At 37.7% G+C, this 27,001-nt stretch overlaps 2 protein-coding genes across 6 annotated transcripts in view; one reads left to right on the plus strand and one right to left on the minus strand.

Annotated features, from left to right (window-relative positions):
• The window catches only part of phrf1 (PHD and ring finger domains 1), a 39,270-nt gene extending 22,733 nt beyond the window's left edge, over window positions 1-16,537 (plus strand). Inside the window, exons 10-18 of one of the 2 annotated variants that reach the window (XM_079808946.1) lie at window positions 1,049-1,167; window positions 1,385-1,578; window positions 1,671-1,793; window positions 1,938-2,086; window positions 3,433-7,377; window positions 7,465-7,532; window positions 13,717-13,842; window positions 13,927-14,055; window positions 15,231-16,537. In XM_079808946.1, coding sequence (XP_079665072.1) covers window positions 1,049-1,167; window positions 1,385-1,578; window positions 1,671-1,793; window positions 1,938-2,086; window positions 3,433-7,377; window positions 7,465-7,532; window positions 13,717-13,842; window positions 13,927-14,055; window positions 15,231-15,389 — 5,012 coding nt within the window. In that variant the 3' untranslated portion in view covers window positions 15,390-16,537. The remainder of the gene's footprint in view (window positions 1-1,048; window positions 1,168-1,384; window positions 1,579-1,670; window positions 1,794-1,937; window positions 2,087-3,432; window positions 7,378-7,464; window positions 7,533-13,716; window positions 13,843-13,926; window positions 14,056-15,230) is intronic. The other variant, XM_079808947.1, reaches the window with a different exon arrangement.
• A 1,207-nt stretch (window positions 16,538-17,744) lies between these two features.
• irf7 (interferon regulatory factor 7) lies at window positions 17,745-26,164 on the minus strand. 4 transcript variants are annotated; one of them, XM_079810269.1, is made up of 9 exons: window positions 25,902-26,164; window positions 24,629-24,788; window positions 24,231-24,399; window positions 24,055-24,152; window positions 23,561-23,612; window positions 21,971-22,093; window positions 21,257-21,637; window positions 18,489-18,604; window positions 17,745-18,405 (listed from the first exon to the last, which is right to left on the minus strand). In XM_079810269.1, exons 1-9 carry the CDS (start codon window positions 25,907-25,909, stop codon window positions 18,265-18,267), a joined length of 1,248 nt encoding a protein of 415 aa, XP_079666395.1. In that variant the 5' UTR covers window positions 25,910-26,164; the 3' UTR covers window positions 17,745-18,264. The 4 variants fall into 4 exon arrangements, with proteins under 4 accessions (XP_079666395.1, XP_079666396.1, XP_079666398.1 ...); XM_079810270.1 differs by having other exon boundaries at window positions 24,629-24,785; window positions 25,902-25,996; XM_079810272.1 differs by lacking the exon at window positions 21,971-22,093 and having other exon boundaries at window positions 24,629-24,785; window positions 25,902-25,974.
• Window positions 26,165-27,001: the final 837 nt, after the last annotated feature.

A 27,001-nucleotide genomic window follows, 5' to 3' on the forward strand; every position in this document is an offset into this window, starting at 1 on the left:
TTGTACAGACAATATCAACGTATAACGGAACCTTTAATCATTTAAAAGTAACCTTTATCCAAATTGATTTCTTCATCAGTTATCAATCTTACAAACCTTAAGAAACATTAATCTGCTTGATCAGGACAAATAATATCTCTTATGTTTGTACAATTTGTATTACTGAAGTAGTAATACAAGAAAATCTTAAATGAGTAGCTAAAATCTTACGTCTCATTGACTTCGATATTTGTGAGCAAAACAATACGGATTCACTTCAATGCAATCATTGGGTTTTAATAAAACAACTACAGTTTACAAAGCTACGATTCACACGGGGGAAATATGCATATATATGTAGGAGAAAACAAACAATATGGTACAAACAAGGAAAAATTTAACTAAACGAATAAGGGAAAAAGAATGATGGAAAGAGAGAATTAACAAGGGAGAGAGAGAGAGAGAGAGACCGAGAGAGAGACAGCTTCACAGCAATTTCACAAGAGCCCTCAAGACATATATAGTCCCGTGAACGGGAATAATTCAGACAACCTTTTCCAAGCAGTTTGATTGTGAAATAGAATACTTGCATTACTACGGCTTCTCGTGTAAGTGTCTGAGTTCGAATCGTCTGGGAAGTTTGCTAAGGATTTGCGGGTCCTAGGAGAACTTCTTTGAAGTTTAGGAAAGTCGCTCCAGAAGTCTACCGGTTTCTCTCTCCGTGCGGGGAGGCCTTCTCTCAGGGTTGGCGAAATGCCAAGAGGTCCTTTCCTTGTGGTGGCGAGAATGCAAAGAGTTGATGGTCGCTCCTGTTCTTATAGAGGGGATGGCCGACGCCCAAAGAGTTAAACGCTCCAATCTCTTGCGGCTACACGATGACGCCTCGGATATAATCAGCGTAGATGATTACATCAACACACAGGCCCTTTGTTTAAGTATGATTTGATTAGAAAAGTCACAAGGGCTGTGAGTAGTTCAGACTTTGGCCATTCTGCCAGATGACTGATTGAATCATTACTGTTACAGTTTATTGTGGTTCTTTCTGATCTAAATGCGATTCTCTTACCAGTTAAAAGAAGGAAAACCAAAAGCAAATCCTCAGCAACCTCAGGGGGGAAAACAACAAAAAGCATGGGAGTGAAGAGACGGAAACGCAGAGTGAGGAAGTCAAAATTTAGAAGAAAACTGGTGAGTTCTTGGCAGATGTATAACCACAAATGTTTTGTTCTTTTTTGTTAGGCTGTTGAAAAGGTTGCTGTTATTAGTTTTTGAAAGCTCTAATATAAATGTTTTGCTGATTATTAAAAGTATTGCTTTTCCTCATCTATGCAAGAACAAGTGAAAGTTTGCAATTATGTCTGGCAAAAAAAACCCCTGATAAACCCAAAATCTTTTTGCCCTTCAGGTCAGAAAGAAGGAAACTAATTCCAGAGGTCGAATTGCGCGAAGTTTAGGAATTAAGAAGCCTAAGTCTGGTTCCATCATTCCCTCAGTTTATCGGCCTTCAGAGTACAGTTTAGGAAGTATGCGGGCAGAAATCGGTGCAGCTTCCCTCTCTGTGTACGGAGATCCCTTTGACCTAGACCCCTTTGACGATAGGTGAAGTTCTACTTGGTTTTGTATTTTATATTTGTCAACTATATTTAAGAAGTGAGTGGTTCAGTGTCTAATCTTCCTATTTATCTTGTTAGAGAGGATGAGAGTCAAGTTCCAACACCATCCTCTGTTCTGGATGCTAAACGCCGTGGCCTCTCCCGTTCTGCCTTGCGGTCCCATCAGCCTGTGGCCAGACCCATATCTGCCGGCCTCTCCAGGTAACTACTAGAGGGGGGGAATCACTCTTTATGGTCACCATGGAGGAAACAGATGATTTCTACTTCAAGGTGATGAAAATCACAATGAAAATATGTTTGAGGTTTAAATGGGTGTTTAAATGCTGGTTGTGTGGTGGTTTCCAGGGGAGGCGTGAGTGTCCCACAGGTGGGAGATGTTGCAGCCCCAGTATCAGACCTGCTGGGGAGTATTCTGAGTGGTCAGAGCATGCTCCTCATGGACAGTTCTGATGTGGTCATCAACAGAGATGGTTCCCTCAAAGCAACCAAACCTGGTAAGTCATGCTTTGGAGACTTTGGGTGCTTTCACACTGGCAGTTTAGTTCAAAACGGGGTATGGTCCGCATGACAAAATGGAAATGTGAAAGCTGGCATCATGTGGACCCTGTAGCGCACCGGGATACTGAACCCGAGACTACCTGTAGGCGGTGGTCTGAGTTCGGATGCACTGGAACTGTGGTGCGATTTACATGAAAGATGCCAATAAAACAGCTTGAGAACACTGTTACTTAATGTTATATTTACCTCAAAAGTCATTCATTGTCCCAAAACTTGTTAGTCAGCTAGAAAAATAGCTGTAACCAAAGTAATTACGAAGAAAACTATGGAATTCATGGCGCTGAATGACCCCCCGAACGCATAAACTGTCACTTCATGAGAATTTACCGTTTCATTTGAGAAAACTGTTAACACAGACACTCAAAGCTCTTCACGGCAACCCGTCAAAATAAAAGTTTGGTTTAAAAAAAAATTTAATTGACAGAAATATATTAGGCTTCTGTTGTAGCCTACAGTAGATTTAAAAAACATAAAAAAACATTTAGCTGTGGTACCAAAATTGGTACAGAGTACCGTAAAAGTTTTATGGTATTGGTACTGACTACTGGACTATTTTGGTACCGTGACATCCCTAGCTGGCAACTTTTATTACCCAATTACTGAACTATTATTTGGAGGAGTACTGTACACTTCAGGTTTGTTCATTCATAGGATCATTTGACTTTTGTAAGACTAGTAAAAAAGAGAAAATGTCAATTTATATTTATTTTATTTATTTTGTTTCATAAAGCAAGAATTTTGAAGTTTGAAGAAAAAGTGGATTTTTGTTTGTATATGCTGTCAATTATAGTTCTTGGAAAGAAAATCGGTATCGGCCGATCTCACTAACAAAAAATCGGAATCGGCCAAGAAAATTGCAATCGGTGCATCTCCTAGTTAATTTATGTAAGTGAGGATAGCAAAATAAAATCAACTGTGACACATTATATCCAAATATTCTTCATACAGTGGACTACCAGTAAAATTTAGACAAATTTGGGACCAAAATTATTCAGACACTTTGACCTGACCAAGTGTTTTTTCTTTAATTGTTAATGCGACCTTTTACACCACAGACTGAACAAAATGAAGCATTGCTTGGTCATTGGTTGACCTAAATTGGTATTATCTAATTGTGTAATTAAATTTAACAGCTGACATTGGTTGATTGTAACCCATTACATACCTTTCTATCAAAGTTATCTGACATTTATATATGTAATTATTGTTATTGTTATTATTATACATTTGACTTGATGTTGCATGATAATCATCCTGTCAAATGTTTCTTTGTTCCTTTCAGTGTCCCTGTCCTTGGCAACGAACACTACCCCTAGAGAATCAGGCTTAGGGGAAACCGGAAACACACCAAACTCAGAGACTAGTCTCATCCACACACCTGAACAGGCTGGTCCTTCCTCCAGCCCGTTGAGGAGGCCCCCGCCAGTACACAATCCCACATCACCACCCATACACTCTCCGCATCTTTCTCACTCTCACCCATCTCCCTTGGGACATCCCCATCTGCATCCAGGTGCTCTTAACAGGCCGATCACCCTAAATCCACCAAGACCTGGAAATGGTCTCTTGAGCGCTAATGGGATTAGAGGTCAACCCATCTCAAGGGTGTCAAATAGCTCTTCTGATTCTCCCAATCAAGACAAGGAGGGTACTGCCCGACAACCGCCTGCCAGAAAGCCTCCTCCAAAGCCTGTATGGGTGGATGTTTCTGTATTGCCAAGGATACCAAAAATTAAAAGGGACAGTACCTCCAGTGCAAATAGTAGCAGTGACAGCAGTAGCAGTACTTTGCCTGGGCCTTCAGTGACCAGTTTAGCAGGCAATACAGGTAGGGAACGTACCGTTGACCAGAAAGGAATGGGTACAAGTCAGCAAAACAGGACAGTGGATGCTCAGAGGCAAAGAGCAGACAGAACTGGTGCTTCTTCTTCATTTTCTAGCTCTTTCACCTCCACTACATCTTCTTTCAGTGCCTCTTCAAACTCACGCCCGTCCTCCTCTTCTGTCAGTTTCCGTATAAACTCTAGTAGAAACCCATGGCAAGCTCGGCAACCTCCTGCATCAGGAGGGACTGTGCCTGGGAATGATGAGAAATCAATAAAGAAGAGTAATAAAAGTAAACACATGCTGTTGTCATTAGGAACAAAGGCCAAAGAGGAGAAAAACAAAGAGGTGAAGTGTGAGGTCTATGACCCCTTTAACCCTACGGGGTCTGATTCATCTGATAATGAAACTGAAGGTGAGGGTCTTGATGTTAGCACCCAAAATGTGCCAGTTGGAGTCAATGAGGATGCCTGTCATCAAATCAAATCTGAGCCTGTGGATTCTGATATGGAGAGAGACTCTGACATATTTGCAGAAGTTAAAACAGAGCCAGATCCTTGCAGAGATGAACCGTGGAAACAATCACCACATCATTCAGACACACTCCACTGTCGGGCTACCTCAGGAGCTTCTGAAAACTCTACTATATGCGAAGCTAGCATAGATCCTGGAAGTCTAGAAAGTCCATTTCGGAAAATTCAGGATCACTCCAGATCAAGCTCATCATGCAGTGACAAAAACATTAAGTTGGAAGTGAAGTCTGAGCCTGAGGCCGAACCTCAACCCGTCAGGTCCCAATCAAAGTCCCTTAAAGAGTCTTTAGCAAATCAACAAGCTTCCAAAGGAAATGGGGTGTGTAAAGAGCTACCTTCAGTCAGTGGTGCCTTTAATGCTACTAAAATAAAAATGGAAAGACCTCACCAATCCCAGTGCGTGGATAGGAAGCAGTCACCTTCAAACTCACAAACCCTTTCATCTAAAGACTCCCATAAAAAGAAACACTCAAGATCAAAAGAAAAGCGGAGGTCACGCTCAAGGTCGAAAGAGAAGAGAAGGTCACGCTCAAGGTCGAAAGAGAAGAGGAGGTCACGCTCAAGGTCAAGAGATAGGCGGCGATCCCGTTCAAAATCAAAAGAGAGGCAGCGCTCAAGATCAAAAGAGAGGAGACGTCCACGGTCAAGAGACAGGAGGTGTTCCTCGAGTTCCAGCAGTAGAGAGAGGAAGACAAGTGGGAGAAGAGTGAGTCGTGAGAGGAATGACAAACGAGGGAGAGAGAGACGAAAGAAGAGGTCAAAAGAAAGAAGGCGCTCTCGATCTCGTTCATTTTCTAGATCTAGATCCAGAGAAAGGAGGAGAACATCAAAGGATCATGTTGAGAATAGGTTAAAGAGACAGAAGTCAAAATCAAGATCAACGTCTAGAGAGCGAAAAAGGCGAGAGGATCGATCGAAGACCTCTCGACGTACAGAAAGAAGCTCCCATAAGTCTGCAGAGCCCATGTCCACTGAGTTACATGAGCCCGCTGTTAGTTCAATCAAGTCTACAACAAAGGTGAAGACAGAGAGAGATGCAAGAGCACATAAAAATGAGGCTACTTCATTTAAACCATCAATTAAACAAGAGAGTCAGTCGGTTGACATCACAACTCGTGGTCTTGGGTCATCAAGACCTGGTGACCAGACTAGAACAGTTCAAGAGAGCAAGGAAGATGTTTCGCTTGAGCTGCTTAAGCCCGAAAAAATTGAACAAGAGGAGCCTTGGCCAATTAGTTCTGTCAAGGAGTTGAAAGATTTCAAAAAGGAGGAGGAACTCTGTCTTAACTTGTGTGGAGAATTAGATGGTGTTAAAGAGATGAAAAATGAAGAGGTGTCTTTAAACATCTTCAGCAAGGAATCACCAAATCTTAATGAAATGAATTTGAAAAGTGCTTATTTAGAAAAAAGCCACACTGGATTTCAGGATCAAATGAAAGTGCAAGAAATGGTTGAGCCAAAAAAGAAAAAAATCGAGCAAATATGGCCCGATGAAGATGATTCACCAAGCTGCAGTGACAACCCTCTGTTCATGACTTTGGATGCACCTAACTTAGACGCTGCAAACTGTAAAAAGGAAATGAAATCGCAAGAAATGGTTGACCCAAAAAAGATCAAATTCGAGCAAATGTGGCCTGATAAAGATGATCCACCAAGCTGCAGTGACAGCCCACTTGTCATCAGTTTGGATAAACCTGACGCTGCAAAGTGTAAAAAGGAAATTAAATTGCAAGAAATAATTGTGCCAAAAAAGATAAAAATCAATCAAGTATGTCCTAATGAAGACGATTCACCAAGCTGCAGTGACAAATGTAAAAAAGAAATGAAATCGCAAGAAATGGTTGAGCCAAAAAAGACAAAAATCGATCAAGTATGGCCTAATGAAGACGATTCACCAAGCTGCAGTGACAAATGTAAAAAAGAAATGAAATCGCAAGAAATGGTTGAGCCAAAAAAGATAAAAATCGATCAAGTATGGCCTAATGAAGACGATTTACCAAGCTGCAGTGACAAATGTAAAAAAGAAATGAAATCGCAAGAAATGGTTGAGGCACAAAAGATAAAAATCGATCAAGTATGGCCTAATGAAGACGATTTACCAAGCTGCAGTGACAAATGTAAAAAAGAAATGAAATCACAAGAAATGGTTGAGCCACAAAAGATAAAATTTGAGCAAATGTGGCCTGATGAAGATGATTCACCAAGCTGCAGTGATAAATGTAAAGAAGAAATGAAATCACAAGAAATGGTTGAGCCACAAAAGATCAAATTCGAGCAAATGTGGCCTAATAAAGGTGATCCACCAAGCTGCAGTGACAGCCCTCTTGTCATCAGTTTGGATAAACCTGACATAGACTCTGTGAACTGTAAAAAGGAAATTAAATTGCAAGAAATGATTGAGCCAAAAAAGATAAAAATCGATCAAGTATGGCCTGATGAAGATGATTTAACAAGCTGCAGTGACAACCCTCTTGTCATCAGTTTGGATACACCTGACATAGACACTGCAAAATGTAAAAATGAGCTCACTGAGCCATATCAGTCACCGCTTTTAGAGGAGGACATGGAGGTGTCACCTGTCCAACCACCAGACCCCCCAATAAAACAAGAACCTGTTATGTCGTCCGATGAAGATATTAGCATTGATTACTTGATTGATAATTTGGACTTTATTAAGAAAGAAATGAGTGGGAGCTCTGTGGCCGACTCAACAGAAGCTGTCAACCCCAAGTCTGCCATTCCAGAGGCTCCAGCAGGAAATCAGCAAATTACTGAAACCGTTACAGCTAGTGCGAAGTCTAAACCACAGGGAAAGCGAGTTACTTGGAATTTGCAGGAACCAGAAGGACCCCAGTCTGAGAAATTAAGCAGTGAGTAAAAATGTTTGATGCATTCAGGCTACATAAAACTAAAACATTTTGAAAATAAGTAAAAATGTTTCCCTATGTCTTATTTAGAACTTGCACTCTTCAAACTAAAACTCAAGCAAGAAGGGTCGCGAAGGTCTCAACAAACCTCCGGTCAGGTACGGACTCGTGTTATACTTACTTTCTTGCACTGTTATAAAGGGATGGATTCCCCCAAAATGAAAATTGTCATAATTTACCCACTCTGGTTGTTGATTCACATTGATTACGTTAGTCTCTGGAAGACAAAACCGATATTGTCAGATTATGAAACAGATTATAAATATTTTCTTTTGTGTTCATACTTGTTAGCTGTGATGAAATGTTTAATTATTCAGATGTGTTTTGAAGGCCTTGTGGGTTACATGACTGTAGCTATGTTTCCATCACCCTGTTTTTATGCGCATTTTGAAGTATTGAATCAGAAACGAGTAATGGAAATGCCAAATTTCTAGGGCTGGTCCGAATACCATTTTTTGAGCTTCGAAGCTTTGGTAGTGATCAACATCGAATATTCGAAGCTTCGGAGGGAAGGAGCTGAACATATCCTTCTCTCTAATAAAGGCTGGAATCTGGAGAAGCGGCGCGCCTCACGCGGGCAGGGCTTTTATGCTCCGCGAACGGGCAATGAACTAGTGATACAAAACACACAGATCTGTTACGTTCCAGTTTTGATATATTATAGTAGCTAGTAAAAATAATTCTGTTCAGTTATAGAACAGACTAAGAGCCCCTATTTCTGCCCCTGGGACGCAGGTTTTTTCCTTCATTTTATATTTTAGACATTCATTAATTAAAAGAAACAATGAGGTGTGCAGCGCTGGTGGAAACAACATGAGACTATGACAACACGACTGTCAAGATGGCTCACAGTGTTTAGAGTATCGCCGCAAATGAGTAAAGCAAGCCAACACGCAAACTGCCGAACCTCTTAGATGCTCAAAAACACAATCATCTTCATTAATGAGACTCAATGCTCTTACAGTGCTTAGGTCACTCGTTCTGATATTACGGTCTTTGATCTTGAAATGAGCTGATGAATAGCCTATAATGCAGCTCATATCTGTTGCTTTCGTTAACATGAACTCCGTTAAATGTGCATATAGCGCAAGAATTGAAGATCGGATTTATATTAATTTTGCGGAGAGGTGTAAGTTAAGACAACCTGCCTAATTTTTATTTCTTTCTTTTTGAACACGTTTCCTCAAAAAAAAAAAAAAACGTATTATAAGCAAGACAAGTTAAGTGTTGATTTAAGAGGATAAATGGATCAAACATGTGTTGTTAACTCACTCAGTCCGCTTGGTCGTTACTTTAAAAAAAGAAAACTTTAATTTAACAATCAAAAAAATGCTTTAAACATTTGTCTAAATTAACTTAATAAAGAAACAAAACGAAATATAACTACTTTGACATTAAAAACAAAACTGAACTATTTTAATGGCTGCAACAATGTGTAATAGGGAGGAATGTTTACTCAAAAAAAGGTTCTATATGGCACTAAAATAAAAAAACTAATTAAATAAAAAATTAATTAATTAATTAAAAAAACACGTCACGTCACTTCATTTTATTTGTTTCATTTGCGCCGTTGCGAGCAGCATCAGCCTCAGCTTGTCAAAAATGCCTTTTTACTGTGGTGGTGGTGGTGATAGTAGGCTAAATGTTTAAACCAACATTGTGATGCTTGAAGTGTTTTATATCTATGGATTTCAATACAAGTAAGACAAGTCCAGTGTTGATTTGAGAGGCTAAATTGATCCAACATGCGGTTAACTCACTGTCAGCATGCTGTCCGCTTGGTCATTACTTTAAAACAACTAAAACTTTAATTTAACAAACAAAAAAATGCTTTAAACATTTTTCTAAATTTACTTAATAAAGAAACTAAACAAAATATAACTATTTTGACATTAAAAACAAAACTGAACTATTTTAATGGCTGCAACGATGTGTAGGCCTAATAGGGAGGATAAAAAAATAAAATAAAAATAAAAAAATCAAGGGACTCGGGCCGATAGTTTTGGTAAGCTGTAGGACACGGCCGGGCTAGGGTCTAAGACTAACTACAATTAAAAAACTGAACGTGCCACTCGAGCCAAACTAACGGCCGTCTCAGCACATCAGCAGCAGCAGTCAGATAATATTCTACACAAGAGCGAGGAGCTAAATTACAAGATGATCGCGGAATATTTGGTTTTAAAGCGATGTAGAAGCGCCTACTTAAGGGAGTTTGTCATTGTACTGTTTTGTTGCTATGTTTTTCATTATAGAATAATAGCTAATGAACCCACAATTCAAGCAACCCGCCCCTGAATTGGCAAACCGAAAGTAAACGCGGCGCAGAGCTGCATGCGTTCAGCCGCTCAGCGCACAAGCACAGCATTGAGGGAAACGCTGAGGGAATATTTTTTCACCGTCACATCCCTAACGTATAAAAAGGATAATACATTTTGATTATATTATTCTATTTTCCACAATGTCAAACGAACGCAGTTTAACCCAAAATGCAAGCTCAGACATGGCTTCTGCCACATAAGCTTGTGCAGTTGTGCGCTCTGGTGCACTGAACACAAAGAAGAAGCAAATATATTTATTAAGTATAACGAGGCTATTAAAATGGCTTGGCTATAAGATAATTGAAAAAAAGTATTGTATTTTATAGTGATTTTATAGTGTAAACATATGCATGCGCGAATGAGAGCCGTTTTGAGCGGGATGCCTGGTGTTCACGAAAAAAACAACAACAACGAATATTCGAATCACAAATTTGAAAATCGAATACCAACCCATCGAACGAATATTCGAATATTCTGGTCCAGCCCTACAAATTTCTCCCAAAAAAATCTCATTGAGGTAGTTTTGGACTTGTGCGGAAAAAAGTTAATGCGAATGATGGGAGATGGAAACGTATTTGCCGGATAAATTTTGACGTAGCGAACATTAAACCCACGTGACTGTTTCCCCTGATGTGGACATTCTAAAATGCTTGATGTGGCTTAATGTAGTAAGAAAGTGATATTAAAAGACCAAACTTCGTAAGCACAATACTAATAAAGCATACTATAGCCCCGTTTCCACTAATAAACTTAATAAACCCTGAACCTCATCGTCGGTCCATCGGTCGTATTTTTTAAACTCCATTGTTGATTCGAATAGCAAGCAACTCTTACTGCACGTACCACAACAGACTTTTAGATTGACTGTGTGAGCTCAACCAATCAGCATGTTTAGCGCCCAAGTCCCACCCCCAAAAGTTCCTGAGCTTTGAAAAAGTACTACCTCGTGAGCAGGGCCGTTTAGAGGGGGAAATCTGTACCCGGAACTTCATTTTAGACCCCGGTTCATGCGGTCGAAACACACCGAGTACCACCCCAAAGTCCCTAGTTCCTGCGGTGGAAACGTGGCTTATGTGCAGAAAAACAGATGAGCCCAGAAAAAGAATGCAAATTTGTGTTCAGGGTGAGAGAGCTGGTTGGAATAGTGTGAGTACAGATTTGTTTTTTGCAAATCACTAAACCTGCCAGTGTTTTATTAATAATGTAAATCGTATTTTGTCTTTTTTATAACTGGTCCATTAAGCCTCATTATCAGCGTTTTCTTGATTTTCTATGGGAGGAAAACGCTTAACGTGTAAATAAACGCATTGCGTTCATATTCTGGACTCATCTGCTTTTCTGTACATAGTATGCTTCATTAGTTTGGTGTTTACCAAGTTTGATCTTTTAAAACCACTTTCTTAAAGGGTTAGTTCACCCAAAAATGAAAATTCTGTCATTAATTACTTCCCCTCATGTCATTCGACACCCGTCAGACCTCCGTTCATCTTCGGAACAGAAATGAAGATATTTTAGTTGAAATCGGATGGCTCTGAAAGGCCTCCATTGGCTCAATGGCACGGTTCACTCTCAAGACCCTTAAAAGGTACTAAAGACGTTGTTACAAAGTCCATCTCACTACAGGGGTTCTAAAATAACTTTATAAATCGGCGAGAATAGTTTTTGTGCGCAAAAAAAACCCTAAATAACAACTTATAAAGTGATGACGATTTCAAAACACGGCCTCATGAAGCTTCTAAGTGTTATGAATCAGTGAGTCGAATCAGCGGTTTGAATCGCCAAATTTCAGCGGTTTGACACGCGATCCGAATCATGATTCGGCTCATTGATTCATAACGCTTCGAAGCTCGTCATCACTATGTAAGTCGTTATTTAGGGTTTTTTTGCGCACAAAAACTATTCTCGCCGATTTATAAAGTTATTGTAGAACCACTGTAGTGAGATGGACTTTGTAACGACGTCTTTAGTACCTTTTAAGGATCTTGAGAGTGAACCGTGCCATTGTGCCAATGGAGGCCTTTCAGAGCCATCAGATTTCAACTAAAATATCTTCATTTCTGTTCCGAAGATGAACGGAGGTCTTACGGGTGTCGAATGACAAGAGGGTAAGTAATTAATGACAGAATTTTCATTTTTGGGTGAACTAACCCTTTAAGCTATGTTAACTGCTTTTTTCACGTTAAGGTTAAGATGAGGGAGTTTTATTTACTGTTGGTTACTAACTTGCCAATACCACTGTCATCCGCTTAAACAACTTGATGGAAACGAACCTAATTTGCATTTGTTTTGTTCTTTTTTGCGAACTTTGTAAGGAAACCCAGCTTGTGAGAGAAGTCACATGGGAAAGAATGGGATTTTAGCAGAAGTTGCTTGCAGGCGCTGATTCTAAGTTGCTCTTTTGGTTCACATGGCCTTCAACATGATAAAAACAATGAGGCAAACATGTTTTTGACTAGTTGGCAGTCAGCCACCCTTACAAACAGAGAACAGGCTAGTTTTGGGGAGATTCCAGGAAGAGAGAAGAGAGTAGTGCACCTGCAAATGAGATCATTGGTTAAAGCTGTATAAGAGTTAGGGTTGGGTGATGTCTAATGTCAAATTGGCAGCAGACGCTGTCTACAGTGAAACATTGTGATGGACGATGACATTGGGGGGTTGCGTTTGAGCGTTAAGCTCCATTAATGTAGCGCACGTCTGGAGAAAGGGAGAAACGCACACAGGGCTTGAATGAAGCATATTTGGCTTTAGATAAAACTACCAGAGGATACAGTGATAAAATATCACTACCACAAAAGATCCTGAGTGCTTGTAGTGTGATCCACACTGCTGTTTTGACGCTCTGCTCACTTCAACTGGAAACAGGAAAATGGTGCTACTGTTCTGTCTCGCAGTCCAGATGGAAACATTGCCGGGGTTTGGATGCAGATTGCGGTCCACCATTTGAATATCATTGGTTTAGTTTGTGTAAAACATCCAGTAGCCTATAATTTGTTTAACCGGAAATCTTTAGTGTTTAAATTGTGTTCATTGAACTGTTTTGAATGTAATTTGTATTGTGATCGGGAACAACTGTACTATTTGCAGGGGAGTGGGGAAATCACGATACTCAACATCGTGATATCTGTCAGCCATCAGCGATAGACGATGCCCAATCCTAATAAGAATGTGCATTGTGAGGGAGATGGTCAGATTTCCTGCAGGCGACGGCTTTGTTGCTTGTCCAATAAAATCTTAATTTGATTTGGAAATTATTTTGACTTTAGTGAAATTGAGAAGACTTTTCTCTGACAAGAGCAAGAGCAACTCTAGTAAACACAGAATTTTTGTGGGTTACATAAATTGATCCTCGTGGACAAAGCTTAGAATTTTTTATCTTAAAATAAGTTTTTGTGGATACCAGAGCACATCACAATTGTTGTACCTCATATGTAGTTGCTCCATGCAACCAGAGGGTGTCGTCATGTGACTGTTTGCTTTCACAATTTGCAACTTGCTCTCTCAAGAGGGTGAAAACAATGCTGATGCAATTTATATTGTAACCATGTGACCGAAACTGAAAGCAGCCGTATAAGGCTTCAATTCAGAAGAAATGAAAGTTAACATTACTCTTGGAAATTGCATCCTCCTTTCACAAGGAGTGTCCCTGACAAGTTTATAATGGTTTATGATGGTCATTTTGTTGCAGTTGACACTAAATCTTTGTCAAGTTTTGCATTTTTCAGCTACATAGTGTAATTTAAAGTATTTATTTAAAAAAATCATTCAGGTGTAATGAATTTGTGCTTGATAAATTAGTACTTCACATTACATAAGTGAGGGGAAAGCCCGGAAGATCACAGGAAGCCAACATGCCTTATAAATCCTTGAAACGTTTCATGGGAATTTTTGTGGACATTTTCAGCTTGAGTACTATTATAGGTACTTTAGTACTACAATAATCCCATAAATCTATTTCATATTAAAGGATAAAGCTTCATCTAAGGCTGATACAAAACTCACAGCAACAGTCTCTAGCCTTCCTCCCCAAGACGAGTCCAGCAAACCAAAATCCCGCAAAGAAGTTTTACAGGACCCCAATCAGAAAGAGCAGGTGCACGATTTCATCACAACGGTGACTCGTTTCATTCTATTGTTTTGATGTCATGAACATTAAACATTGTTTCTCTTTCTGTAGTACATGAAGAAACTTCACATGCAGGAGCGAGCAATAGAGGAGGTCAAACTCGCAATAAAGCCCTTCTATCAGAAAAGAGACATCACAAAGGAAGAGTACAAAGAGATTCTGCGTAAAGCCGTTCAGAAGGTAATTGCGTGACGTCAGTTGTTTTCGTTTGCAGTTGTTTTTTATATTCACTTCCTGTTACCATCCGAGTAAACACCTGTGACAAGTAGACAAATGGTTGACAAATGAGTAGTAAAAATGTTTTTTTTTTGTAAAACACCAATTTTGAAGACAAAAAAATGCATATTGTTATGTAGTGTGAAGTCTGATATAAAGGGTCACTAACTTTGTCAATTCTTTCACTGTTTTTTGAAATTTTTTACTGAAATGTGTCCTATGGTGTAACAGAAAGAATTAAAGGGTACATAACACACAGTTACATCTCATGTTAATCTTGAGTACCTATAGAGTAATATTGCATCCTTCATATCTCCGAAGAGTCTTTCGTTTGATTATATTTATAAAAGACAGATACGCTGTACCGATTCTTTCAGAAAACAGAAAAAGGTGTGCAGTGGGCGGAGCTAAAGAGTCACGACCACACACACACACACACACACACACACACAAAATACATCATGGCATTATCCCTGGATAACTTTCGATTCACTATATGTTCATGTTGTTGACATTATATGCACTTACACGCTGATTGCCAACACAATAGACATTTGATGCAGTTTCACTCACTGCCTGCAGTTTCGACTCATGACCGGGAACAAACAAACACACTTGCAGAACTCCGTTGCTGCTCCGGAAAAACAAACTGCATCCACTGTTTCCTTAACGCTGGGTTATTTGGGAAGCTGATCAATGTTATCTTTCCCTCAACCAGAAACACTTCTTTAGTGACATTGTTGATTTCGTGGTCTAAAAACAAAATGACAGCGATGCCGACGGCTTCTGTAAGCCGAATGAAGCTCATTGATGGCCGTGCCCTTGCTCTCGCTCTGGTCGCTCTAATTAAAGTTGTCAATGGACTTGCCTGATTTAAAATCAGGATATGGTGTCACACCGGAGGATGGTTTTCAGTGACAAAATGTACTAATACTAAAATAAAATTATGCCTGAGGTATTTAACATTTGTATGCTTCTTTAAAAATAATTTATGTATTCATGTCATATTCATGTAACTTCAACAACCCAAATACCATTTTGTTTCCCTTCTCTCCAGTGGGCCGTTTTTTAATGAATTCTGAAAAAATTATGTTACACAAAAATGATCTCATTCATGTCTTGTTTGCTTCATTCACAAGGTGTGTCATAGCAAGAGCGGTGAGATCAACCCGGTGAAAGTAGTCAACCTGGTCAAAGCCTACGTGGATAAGTATAAACATGCAAGAAAACACAGGAAAGAGGAAACTGGACAAAACCAACACGCAGACGTCCCGAAAGACTTCCAAACTTCAATGTGAGGTCGAGGGTAACGGCTACATCCTTTTCAGACAGTATCATTAGCAATCAACTGTAGATTTGATTGTTTTTAAATTGTGCATTTCTACAAGCACATAGGAAACTCTTAAGGGCTGTTATCAGTAATCTAATGAACCTTTTTGAATGTTTGTATTTTTCTTTGAATGTGAAGATCATTTGAAAATATCTGGGTGTGTCCAAATACAAGATAAGTTAAAAATCTTTACATAGCAATTGTGTAAAACGAGTCTTCGAGAGGGTGTTGTGTTTCTTTGCTATTTTAAGCTTATTCTACAGGAAGTATAAGTTGCCAGACAAGCTCTTGCATTGTCAGGCTAAAATATAAATAACATCTTTGTGTGAACGTATGTATCATGTACACACACAATACATCAATGCTTCATCATGAACCATTGACATTGGAGAGCAGTCATTTTTTTGGTACATGACGTACACGCATAAGAGCATTTATTTGATTTAAAATATTGTTCTAATATCTAGTCTTTATGAGACTTGGGACTCTATTTGGTTGACTGATGTCTTTAAAATATTTTAGTTTACTAATATAGATAAAATAGGCTTGAAGTAGACCTCACCTCACCCTCATCAAACGGTTTTGTTGTAAATATAAAAACAATACGGTTCCTTCATGACGGCTATAATAGATCTTTTCTGTTCAGTGATTTTGATTTAAATCCTGTCAGATGAATGTGTTTGCCGATTGTTTTTCCTGATTGCCATTGTTGTTTTTCTGTTAGTGAATGACAGCTTTTACAAATGACTTTCAGCCTAGAAAATAACCATTTCTTTACGCATCACTAAAGATTTAATGAAAAGAAAAGTACTGATAAGAAAAGTTGATTGTAAATGATGGCTGAAAAGTGTAATGTTTTTCTGACCCTTTTCATCATGTCATTTAATTGCTTGAGAAATGTTTGTAACCTTTTTGAATTGATCTCATGTAACTCCAGTTGCGCCTCAAAGCGAGTCATGTGACTGAGAGAGTTGATTCTTGTCCTGGCAGAGAGGATTCTGTTCTCTTAACCGGAGAGAGCTTTATCACTTGAATCACATGATTCGTGATCCACTGTTTGTGTAAATAATTTTATTAGATTCTTTATTTAATAAAAAAAAATCTTTTGGCATGCTTCTTGCTTGTTTTACTGTCGTAAAATGTGCTGATGTTTAATGATTCATGCACAATCAGAAGGAATTTTGAAAGTGTCTATTTGTGAAATGTGTTGTAGAATTGTTTAGTTATAGATCAGTGAATTTTCAATCTTATTCGCTGTGTTAAATGTAAATAAAATAAACATTTAATATTTATAATAAAAAAAAGAAATGTATATAATGCAATATGTTCTATTTTAAAAGTCTTAACAGGGTTTCCGTGGGTCTTAAAAAGTCTTAATTTAACCGTCCACAATTTAAGGCCTAAAAAATGTCTTAAATTAGATCAAAAATCTAGACTGTCATCATTTACTCACCCTCATGTCGTTCCAAACCCGTAAAACTTTCGTTCATCAAATAAAGCGATTGAGTCTCTTCAGAACGTTTGGAATAAACCGCTTGATTCGTATGGATTATTTTACGTTCTCTTTATGAACTTTTTGAAGCTGCAAATTTGCTTAGACTCAGTGGAGGGAAAGAAATCTTTCATATTTCATAAAAAAGATCTTCACTTGCATTCCGAAGATGAAAGTCAGTAAAATTGAATTTAAACATTAAAGCAGAGTCCAGAAAAGTTAAAACTGAATAAACTATGAAAAATAAAACAGATTTTATAGGGCCCTAAATTAAATTGCATGCACTGCAAAAACTGATGTTCTTCCTCAGGTTTTTTGTTTTCCAGTACAAATTCAAAACATCCTTAGATCAATAAATGATTAATATACATTTAAATGTATACAAGATACATTTAATGACATGTAAAATGAAGAAAATGTCTTGTTTTCAAAATTACGTGTTTTATGCTATGGTAAATATCTGTCATTGGGGATGAAAATTACTTGCATTTGAATTTAAGTTGATTTTTATGAACACATTGGCAGATAGTTGTTCTTGTTTTAATCATAAAATCACTTTCCCAAGATTTCTCATCTCAAACATCTCAAAAAGCTTTCTTTTGTTGTGAAAAATATATTAGTTATGGAGATCTGTTGGAAATTGTATTTTCAAACTTTGAAGTGTCACAAATATAACTTGTGTGTTTAGACATTTACATTTAGAGAACGTATTGGTGTGTTATGTTCCCTTCAATTTATTCCTAAATTAATTGCTCTTAAAAACGTCTTAAATTTACCTCCATAAAACCTGCAGAAACCCTGATTAAGTTATATAATAAAAACAAAAATATATATCAAATTTTATATATAGTTTATTTAACTTAATATGCATGACATTTTTACATGTTGTCCATCATCCACACACTCTTTAGATATTGGTATAATCAGCATTATCCAATAAACTAACAGCCATTACAATCAACCACTACATTTTAAATGAAGTCAAACTTTCTGGACATCACATTGATAAACAAGGCAGCAGACAAGAAGCGAAGTAAGCCCTTTGGGCAAAGTGTGAAAGATTCTTCACTAGAAGACAAGATATTAAAATGAGGCTGTAGCCCTCATTATACATGTGTAACAAGGAGACGTTTTTCTGGTCACTTGAACAATAGATTGCATTGAGATTACCATTAAACAGTTTGAACGACCAGCAATGAGTTCTAAGAAATTACACGATCCATAAAACAGTCCCCTCTGAATGTCCTATGGAAATTACATTACATTAGTTTGCATTGCGCTAGAATTATAACAGTAGCAAAATGAATGACGGCTGACTAATTTCATAGTGAAAACCGAAGCTTTAGTCCATTTAGAATTGAAAGCCCAAAGAATTGATAAGGTCATAAAGGCTATTGTGGGAGATCTGCAAGCTAATGCTATCATTTCGAAGAGAGGACGCTCCCTCCATTTGAGCTCTTTCATGTAGTTCACGGCATATCAGAGGTACAACCTGTGGAGATGGAAAAGATAGCATTTTAAGTGTTATAACTAAACAGAAACACATTTTTAGTCATTTTGTTACGAGATATTTACTTTGACAGTAATAAGTTTTTTCTCCAGTGGTTTTCCATCAGGGAGCTTCTCCCCAAAGCACAGGTAGATAGTGTAATCCGGAGACCCCTGTCGGTTCTCTTGAAAATCCTTCAGATCTGAAAAACAATTGGGATATTCGAATCAGAAAAGAAAAACCCGTTGTTGTTCTGGTCTATTTTCAGCTGAACGTTTAAAGACAGCATTTGTAACGTGTCAGTTACAACAGAAACTTGTCCATTAGTTTGTAAAAACATGTACAATGGAAGTCAATGGGGCAAGTGTCCAGGAGGGTTTAAAAGCATGAATGTGAAGCTTGTAATTTTAAACATTTGGTAAACGAATCTGTCACAGTCTAATGCTAGCATGTGTAATATAAAATCATAGGTCACACTTTCTAAACTGTGTTACAGTAGCATATTACAAAGCTATCTGCTGTGCTTGCCCCATAGACTTCCACTGTAAAGCCCAAAGTATACTTAACTTTTTACGTGTACGTGAGGGTCAGCGTACCGCCGGATTTTTGCATCCACGCGTACGTTGTACGCTCAGGTCACACATGCGCATTTAAAAACATTTTTTGCAGTATTTACATGGGTTGTAACTCGTGACGAGATATAACTCACAACTGCATCGAACGCCTGTGTACGTGTACGCGTCAAAAGAAGTATACTTGGCAAGGCTGTGCGTTCGCATATGCGTAAAAAAATATACTTTGGGCTTTAGTGGTGCCTTTCTTGAATAGTGTCCAAAATAGTTTTTTTTTTTTCAACAATTAGTCAGAGAAAGGGGTTTTAAACCTGTTTTATTTAAAATTAATTGTATATAAGAAATACATTTGATAACATTTCTTTTAAAAGAATCTCCCAAAATGAGTAACAGGCATGGGCGTCGGAACCATTGTATGTGGGTGGCAGTGTTGCCAAAGTTACTTTGAAAAAGTAATCTGATTACTCCTTTAAAAAGTTACTTAGTTACTTTACAGATTACTTGATTTTAAAAGTAACTAAGTTAGATTACAGGGTACTTTATTAGTTACATTCAGCAGTTTCCGACAACACCCCTGCCGCCTCAACATAGAAATTACAACCGTTTTCGCCAACACTCACTTTATTGGAAGTATATTTTTAACAGTAATGTCAACAATGTATCTCCAGACATTTTAAGTTGAAATTAAAAAATATTTCCTTGAAAAAAAAAAAAAAAAAACGTTTTAATAAAAAATGTAATACAGATAGTCTTTCTTGACTTCACTTAATATAAATACTCTCCCCGAGACGCAAGAAGAAAGCAACTCACAGTGACTTGGATAAGTTACTTTAATCTTATTACTGGTTTGGAAATTACTAGTTACTGGAAAGAAGAAGTCAGATTAGATTAACGCGTTACTAAGTCACTGGTGGGTGGGACAAGGCCCACCCACTTTTTAAAACCAATGATATTGGACCCACTCACTCTTACCATCTCTAATGTCTGTTCACCTACCCCTAACTGATAAACACTTTATTATTAATTACACGTTAGATGCTTTATTTATACTTTTCTTATATTTTCTTTATTTTTTTTTAAATAAATGCCTTTCCGATATGATATGTGATGGGAAAAGGGAGTACAGCGAGATCGGCAAAAGGCGGATTCGAACCTTGATTCGCGTCAAAATTCTTCCATGTGCCTTACCCCTACACTATTGCCACAGTAATTTTCGCAAACAAGATGGGCTCTTTGCACTTAATGCAAATGGCATTTACTCTAGTAAAAATCTTCTGGGGGAGGACACACCCACATTTTTTTTTTTTTTTGCTTCCGATGCCCATGGTAACAAGGTTGCATATTTCACAGAAGTCTGTCACTAATTTGGGATCAAATACCGGTTTAGTTAATGAAAAACATTTTCCATAAATGAAAGATATTTCTATTTTGCAGAATAATTATGGTAACAGGGTTGAAGGCTGCGCTGTCAATTCTAAAATTTGCGACAAAGTTGAAAAAAAAAATGTTTTTACTCGACTTCCTGCCATGCTGTAGAAAGGGCCCTATGATGTAAATTATGACATGTGTGTCACAGTTTTAAGGAATATTCTGTTATTCGTTTTAATAGGAGAATAATCATAGTGACAGGGTTGGATAGAAATACAAGTATTCTTATTTTCCTTTTTTTGTCAGTGAAAGGTGATTCATTTATTTTAAATTATATTTCTGTAAGGATTAAGCTTAATACATTTAAAAAATAAACTAATTTCAAATAGAGTAACAGGGTTGAATATTTCACATAATCTGTCACTCAGTAGCTAGTTTTGGACCAAAAGCTGATTTTTTTGTTTGTTATAAACTTATATTATTCATACATTTAAGGGGAAAAAAATTTTTCTGCCCAATAAGTATGGTAACAGATTTGAAGGTTGAGCTTTATGCAGTCAATTCTGCAGTTTCGTGAGATATTTCACTGCCATGCTGTAGATGTCACTTCCTGTTTTTCACAATTTTAAGGAATTTTTCATTTTTTTAATGGGAGCATTCATGGTAACAGGGTTGCAAATGGTGGATCCAGCTATATTTTGGTAATTAAGTAGTTTACAAATTGTAGGCCAAGAATGGTAACCCATACTTGGAATTTGTCCTCTGCATTTAACCCATCCAAGTTAGTGCAGGCACATTAAGAGCAGTGAGTAGTGAACACACACCCAGAGCAATGGCCCAATTCAATTGGATATTAATTCAACATATCATAGAGATTATATATGTTTAGTAAATATTCCGTTCATCATTTATACCTCTTATGTACTTATCAAAACTGAGCAGTTGCTCCTTGGAGTTCTGGTGCAGTTTTCTGGGCTCCGAGTTCTGGATCTCAGATGGGTCACTGGTGCTGACAAAGACTTTACAATTGTCCTGCCGGAAGCCATAGATGCCATACTGGTTTACCTCCAGCTGCAGACCTCTCTGAATGCTGTCTAGGATGCGTTTAGTGAACTGAATCTGTTTGTGGTCAATCAGACCCTCAGTGGATGGGAAGCGTATTGGCTCTCCTCTCAGCTCCGATGGGTCACACTGGTAGTAAAACTGAACGAGTGACGAACACAGGCGAGTTTTCAAAACTTCCGTTTTTCTGTAGTTGATCGAGATCTCCAGGTCGTAGAGGTCCAATTGGTGCACTAGAAGTAACATTATATATCACAATTTAGAGATATACTAGCATGTATGCAATATTCTAGATATGGTCAAATACAACTAACGCAGCCTCATGGAAATCTATTTTACGTTTTGGCAAATTTGTGGCAAGTTCAGATGAATTCATAATCTCATTCATACGTTTTCGCACTACTTATGGTTACGTTTGGGGTGGACCTCAAAGTTAGGTTTTTTTCTTAAAATTGTACTAAATCATATCGTATGAATTCATATGAAATATCCAACTTGTAAAAAACCATTACGATTTCTCAGGAAATTGCGTTGAATAAAACCGCTTTGGCATCTTGTGGTTTTACCAGTAGTGTCGGATTGCTGGACTGGGGCAGGTGTGTTGTTCTGCATGCATGAGTAGGGTGTCTCAAAGTAGGTCCTCGAATTAGTAGTTAGTATGTTTTGTTGGGAACACGTATCCCATGGTTCTGTGAATAGAAAGAGTATATATTGTAAATATGCCAAATCAAAAAACCACCTCACTCCCTGCCATGGAGCAAAACTTAAATAATACGTCAATTGAAATCAAGTCACCTTTATTTATATAGTGCGTTATACAATACAGATCTGAACATGAGCCAAATCTGCACAGATATTTGAATTTCTGACTGCACAGATTCTTATTGAAATGACTGGATTTCAATATGAAACTGCACCTTAAAGGGATAGTTCACCCAAAATGAAAATGATTTACTCACCCTCAAGTCATCCTAGGTGTATATGACTATCTGAGTTAGATTAAATAACGTTCTGACGCTTCCAAGCTTTATAATGGCAGTGAATGGGGGACAAGAAAAACGGCATCCATCCATTATAAACGTACTCCGCACGGCTCCAGGGTTAATAAAGTCCGTCTGAAGTGAATCGATGGGTTTGTGTAAGAAAAATATCCATATTTAAAACTTTACAAACTAAAATAACTAGCTTCAACTCCTGACCTGACACATGACGTAATGACGAACGTGGAAGCGCAGAGGATAGAGCAAAACAAAACACCGGTCAAGAATTAGACGTCTAAAACGAGAATTTTTTTGAGAAATGTCGAAGAATTTCGATACAAGAGAAGAGGAGCTTGAGTTTGTTGTCCACCCCTATTTGTTTGAACCATAGACTGTAAAAAAAGATGGAAGACGTGCCTTCACCCGCTTCCATTTAAGTAAGTGAAGCCGCCAGTGTTCAAATACGGCTCTGACATCTTGAGTCTCAAGTCTGTACAGTAGTGAGTGCGAAGTGCAGCCGCGATATCAAGGTCCCGCCGTCACTCCCGCCTAATCAATCACATGACCCTGAACTTTTTGTGAAATAAACAGTTATGGAAACGTAGAAATTAAAAGTTAAAGCTCCAATCTCCTCCCGAAGTTCCCGAAAAATGTCCGTTGGTGCATCAGTGACTACTTCGCTCAGAGAAGCAATCTCAGCTGTCAATGATGACGTCACACCCCCGTTTTTATAGCATCAAATAACTAACTAAAACCAAACTTATTTAAAGAACTAACACCAGTGTGATGATAACTGCCTAAAATGACAGAATCAAGACTCTTTGGGTTCACTTTCAAGGAAAGTGTGGCACGCTTGGTTGAACCACGAGATGCGTCTAGGCTTACGCTACTCCTACATCCTACGTCATACACCACTTCAGAAGTTACTCTTTTGGCGTAAGTCGACTTGTGTAGGCCGTCTGCCAGAAGCTTAGTTTAGTTTGTAAAGTTTAAAATATGGATATTTTTCTTACACAAACGCATTGATTTGCTTCAGAAGGCCTTTATTAACCCCTGGAGTCATATGGAGAGATTTTGGGTGCACTATCCCTTTAAGATGGTAGTTGCAAAATCATAGTTTGTTTAAATCACTAAAACTACTAAATGTAGTCATCATAGTGATAGTAAATGTTCTACCTGCATGTTGTTGATTTAGATGCATTGTCTCCACCTGGCTGAGCAATTCCTGCTGTATCAGACATAATATAATATATATTTATTATATATTTTTTTATATATATTTAAATCATTTTATTTATATACACTACCAGTCAATGTGTAATCACTTTTACTCCAGTCTCACATTATCCTTCAGAAATCATTATAATATGCTGTTCAATCATTATTGGGGCTGTATTATTAATAATGTTGAAAATATTATTCAGGATTCTTTAATTATTAGAAAGTGCAATTATTTGATACAGAAATCTTTTGTAATATTATAAAGGTCTTGACTGTTGTTTTTGATTTAATGCATCCTTGCTGAATAAATGTATTAATATTAAGCAGCAAAAACTGTTCTCAACATTGGCTTTTGGCTGGTAGTGTATTATTTTTAAATATTTCTTTCTTTCTTTTTTAAAATAATATGTAATAATATGTCTACTGCCAGTCATAAATCTGGGCCTTACCTCCATGTCTTCAGACATGTCATTAGATGCGCTGTAGACCTCATTGATGAATGGTAGCTGAGGATGAACTGGCTCTGCTCTCGGTATCTCTTGGTGATCTGAAGGACAAGATGAGCCAGAGCTTTATAATCAACTCATTTTCCCATGACAAGTGCAGCTTGAGCAATTAAACTCACTTTGAGGACGGATAATGCGAAAGACTTTGTGTTGGTCATCCTGATCTTTGGAGTGATCCTCTAACATCTCAAAGTTTTTTAGACTACGAAGCGCACAACGGAAATTTGTCTTCCATTTCGCTTTGTCGTTGGGGTGCTCGTTGATCTTCCCACTGACCACGGCCCACTCCTGTAACAGACCGACAAAATGAGAAAATTAATGAATGAGGAAATTCAATTCATTGATGCATTTTAATTGTTTATCAAATTCTTTTAATAACTTTTAGGGTGCATTCCACTCAATGGTTAGGAAATCCCGCCCCCATTTTTAAAATCCTGCCCCCTTTGAAGATCTGCAGCTTTATGCCTTTTGGACCATTCATGCAGAAGTGAAATGTGAGACAAAAGGAGGAAGTTACCTTAAATATTTTAACATCCTCGTCCCCAAGGTCTCTTCTAGAGTTGTGTTTCCATGGGACCCGAAATATGTCATTGCCTATCATGCACAATCCCTCATACCGCCCACTTTCCACCTGCTGTATAAGCCACGGGCCAAACTGAGGTTTGCCGATTGTGCTGCTTAAACAAAACCAAAAAAAGGGGATATTAAAAAAAGAGATGCTTAGTGACATCATTGCATGTTTTTGCAGGTTGACCCCTTTTTTAAATAATAAATATTCAAGTAACTTATAAACTCAAATGCACTATGTATGCTACACTGCAGTATTTATTATATTCTGTGCTAAATGTAAATATAACAATTCTGGTTGACTTTTAGCAATATTACATTTCTACAATATTTAGCTTTAAATGAAAACTATAATTATTTTTTATTCAAACAAAGAAGTAAAATAAAACATCATAAAATAATAGCCTACAATAGCAATTTTTTTATTTTTTTTTAGAATTTCATATTACCTTTCACTTTTTAAACAGTATGCAAATATGTGCATATAATATTGATACATATTTTGGACACACACACACACACGTTTTCATGTTTTATGGGGACTTACAATAGACACAATGATTTTTATTCTGTACAAACTGTATATTCTTTCCCCTTACACTAACCCAACCCCTAAACCGACCCAAAACTGTCTGCTTTTTTACATTTTCAAAAAAAAGATTTAGTAAGTTTATTCATTCATTTCCCACTGGCTGGTCCCCACACTGTAGGTGATTTCAGGTTTTACTATCACATTTGGTTCCCACAGTGTAATATAAGCCTGTACACACACACGTAGTTTTATTTAAATGCAATTTAATTCCATTATCTGTACGTTAGTCTATTTCAACTGTACCACCTTCATATTTGCGTATCATAATCAAGTGCGTCTCAAAATAGAATCTAGATAGCATATTTCCTGGAACAACATTCCTGTCCGAAAATGTTGTCCTATCCCAATCCCTACCTCTAAACATAACCCTAACTATAACTCTCTAAACTCGACAGGTGAATAGCACTGATGTAGAAGCACCTAACCCTGGTCCTCGCTCAAATATGATTGGCTGATAGAAATGTTGCTCCAGGATCAATGAAACTTAAATTTCACAGGCATCAAACGCATATATCTTGCGCTTCGTCCAGCGGCTTGTGAAAGCCAAAACGCGCATTGGGTCTTGCTCGTGCACTAGGTTTTGAGACACAGTCTATATTTCATAATAATTATAATAATTTCATCATCTTACCTCTGCATCGCTGCTATGATTTAAGGTCCTGGCGCAACTTTTCTACTACGCAGTTTGCAGCGGTGTGTTGCTTCTCTTGTGTTTTATATGTGTGTGAGCGTCACGCGGGCACACCCCTTCAGGAGGGAGGAGTGTATCATCAATGAAGTTCAGTGAAAAAGAAACCAAATCGCTTTCGAAAATAAAAGTGACTAAACACGAATTCGTCTTCTTGCATCATCACATCCGTTTTAAGGTGAAGGCTGCTTATGCAACACTAGGCCCTTAAAAAGAAATTGACGTGTGTTTTATACCTGGTTTGTTTTCAAACCCTTTAAGACCACTTAAGACTATTTTAGTCATAAAGAGACTCCTCCTCAGGGGTATTTAAACTTTTTGAGGCCAAGGAGTCAGGACACCAAAATATGATGATCCTAGTAAGTGAGTGTGATATTAGAGACGGTGATATTTTAAAAAAAATAGCATTTTTCTAAGTCATTGTAGTACAAAGATAATTCAAATATCGTCTGGAAAATATTATTACTAATTAAAAAAATAATAATTTCATTCACCAATCAATTTTCAGGTTTAGGATTTGTTTTTAACCAAACTTTGTTTAAAGATGATTCTATGTTATGAATTTATATACCATTTTACTTTATGCAATATGAGGGTAAATGGCCATACATGGGTTTTCCCAGTCAATGCAATGTATCCACTGTCTCTAATTTGCATATTAATGTGTTCTTGGAGCAACAGAAGTGTAATAACGGGTGTACAGTATCTCACAAAAGTGAGTACACCCCTTACATTTCAGCAAACATTTTTTGTATATCTTCTCAAGGGACAATACTATAGAAATAAAACTTGGATAATTTCTAGAGTATTCAATGTGCTGCTTGTGTAGCAGTATAGATTAATGTCCTCTGAAAATTACTTAACATACAGCCATTATTGTCAAAATAGCGGGCAACAAAAATGAGTCCACCCCAAGTGGACATGTCAAAACTGTGTCCAAAAGTGTCAATATTTTGTGTGAGAACCATTGTTATCTAGCACTGATTAAATCGTCCTGGGCGTGGAATTCACCAGAGCTGCACAGGTTGTTGCTGGGATCCTCT

This window comes from Gobio gobio (genome assembly GCF_949357685.1).
Source record: "Gobio gobio genome assembly, chromosome: 25".
In the NCBI taxonomy this organism is placed as follows: Eukaryota; Metazoa; Chordata; class Actinopteri; order Cypriniformes; family Gobionidae; genus Gobio; species Gobio gobio.

Coding starts and splice junctions, on each gene's coding strand:
- irf7 (XM_079810269.1), bottom strand. Junction 18,605..21,256: donor TTTTGATAAGTACATAAGAG/GTATAAATGATG, acceptor ATTGTTTTTCAG/ATCTGAAGGATTTTCAAGAG. Junction 18,406..18,488: donor AAAAACTTATTACTGTCAAA/GTAAATATCTCG, acceptor CCATCTCCACAG/GTTGTACCTCTGATATGCCG.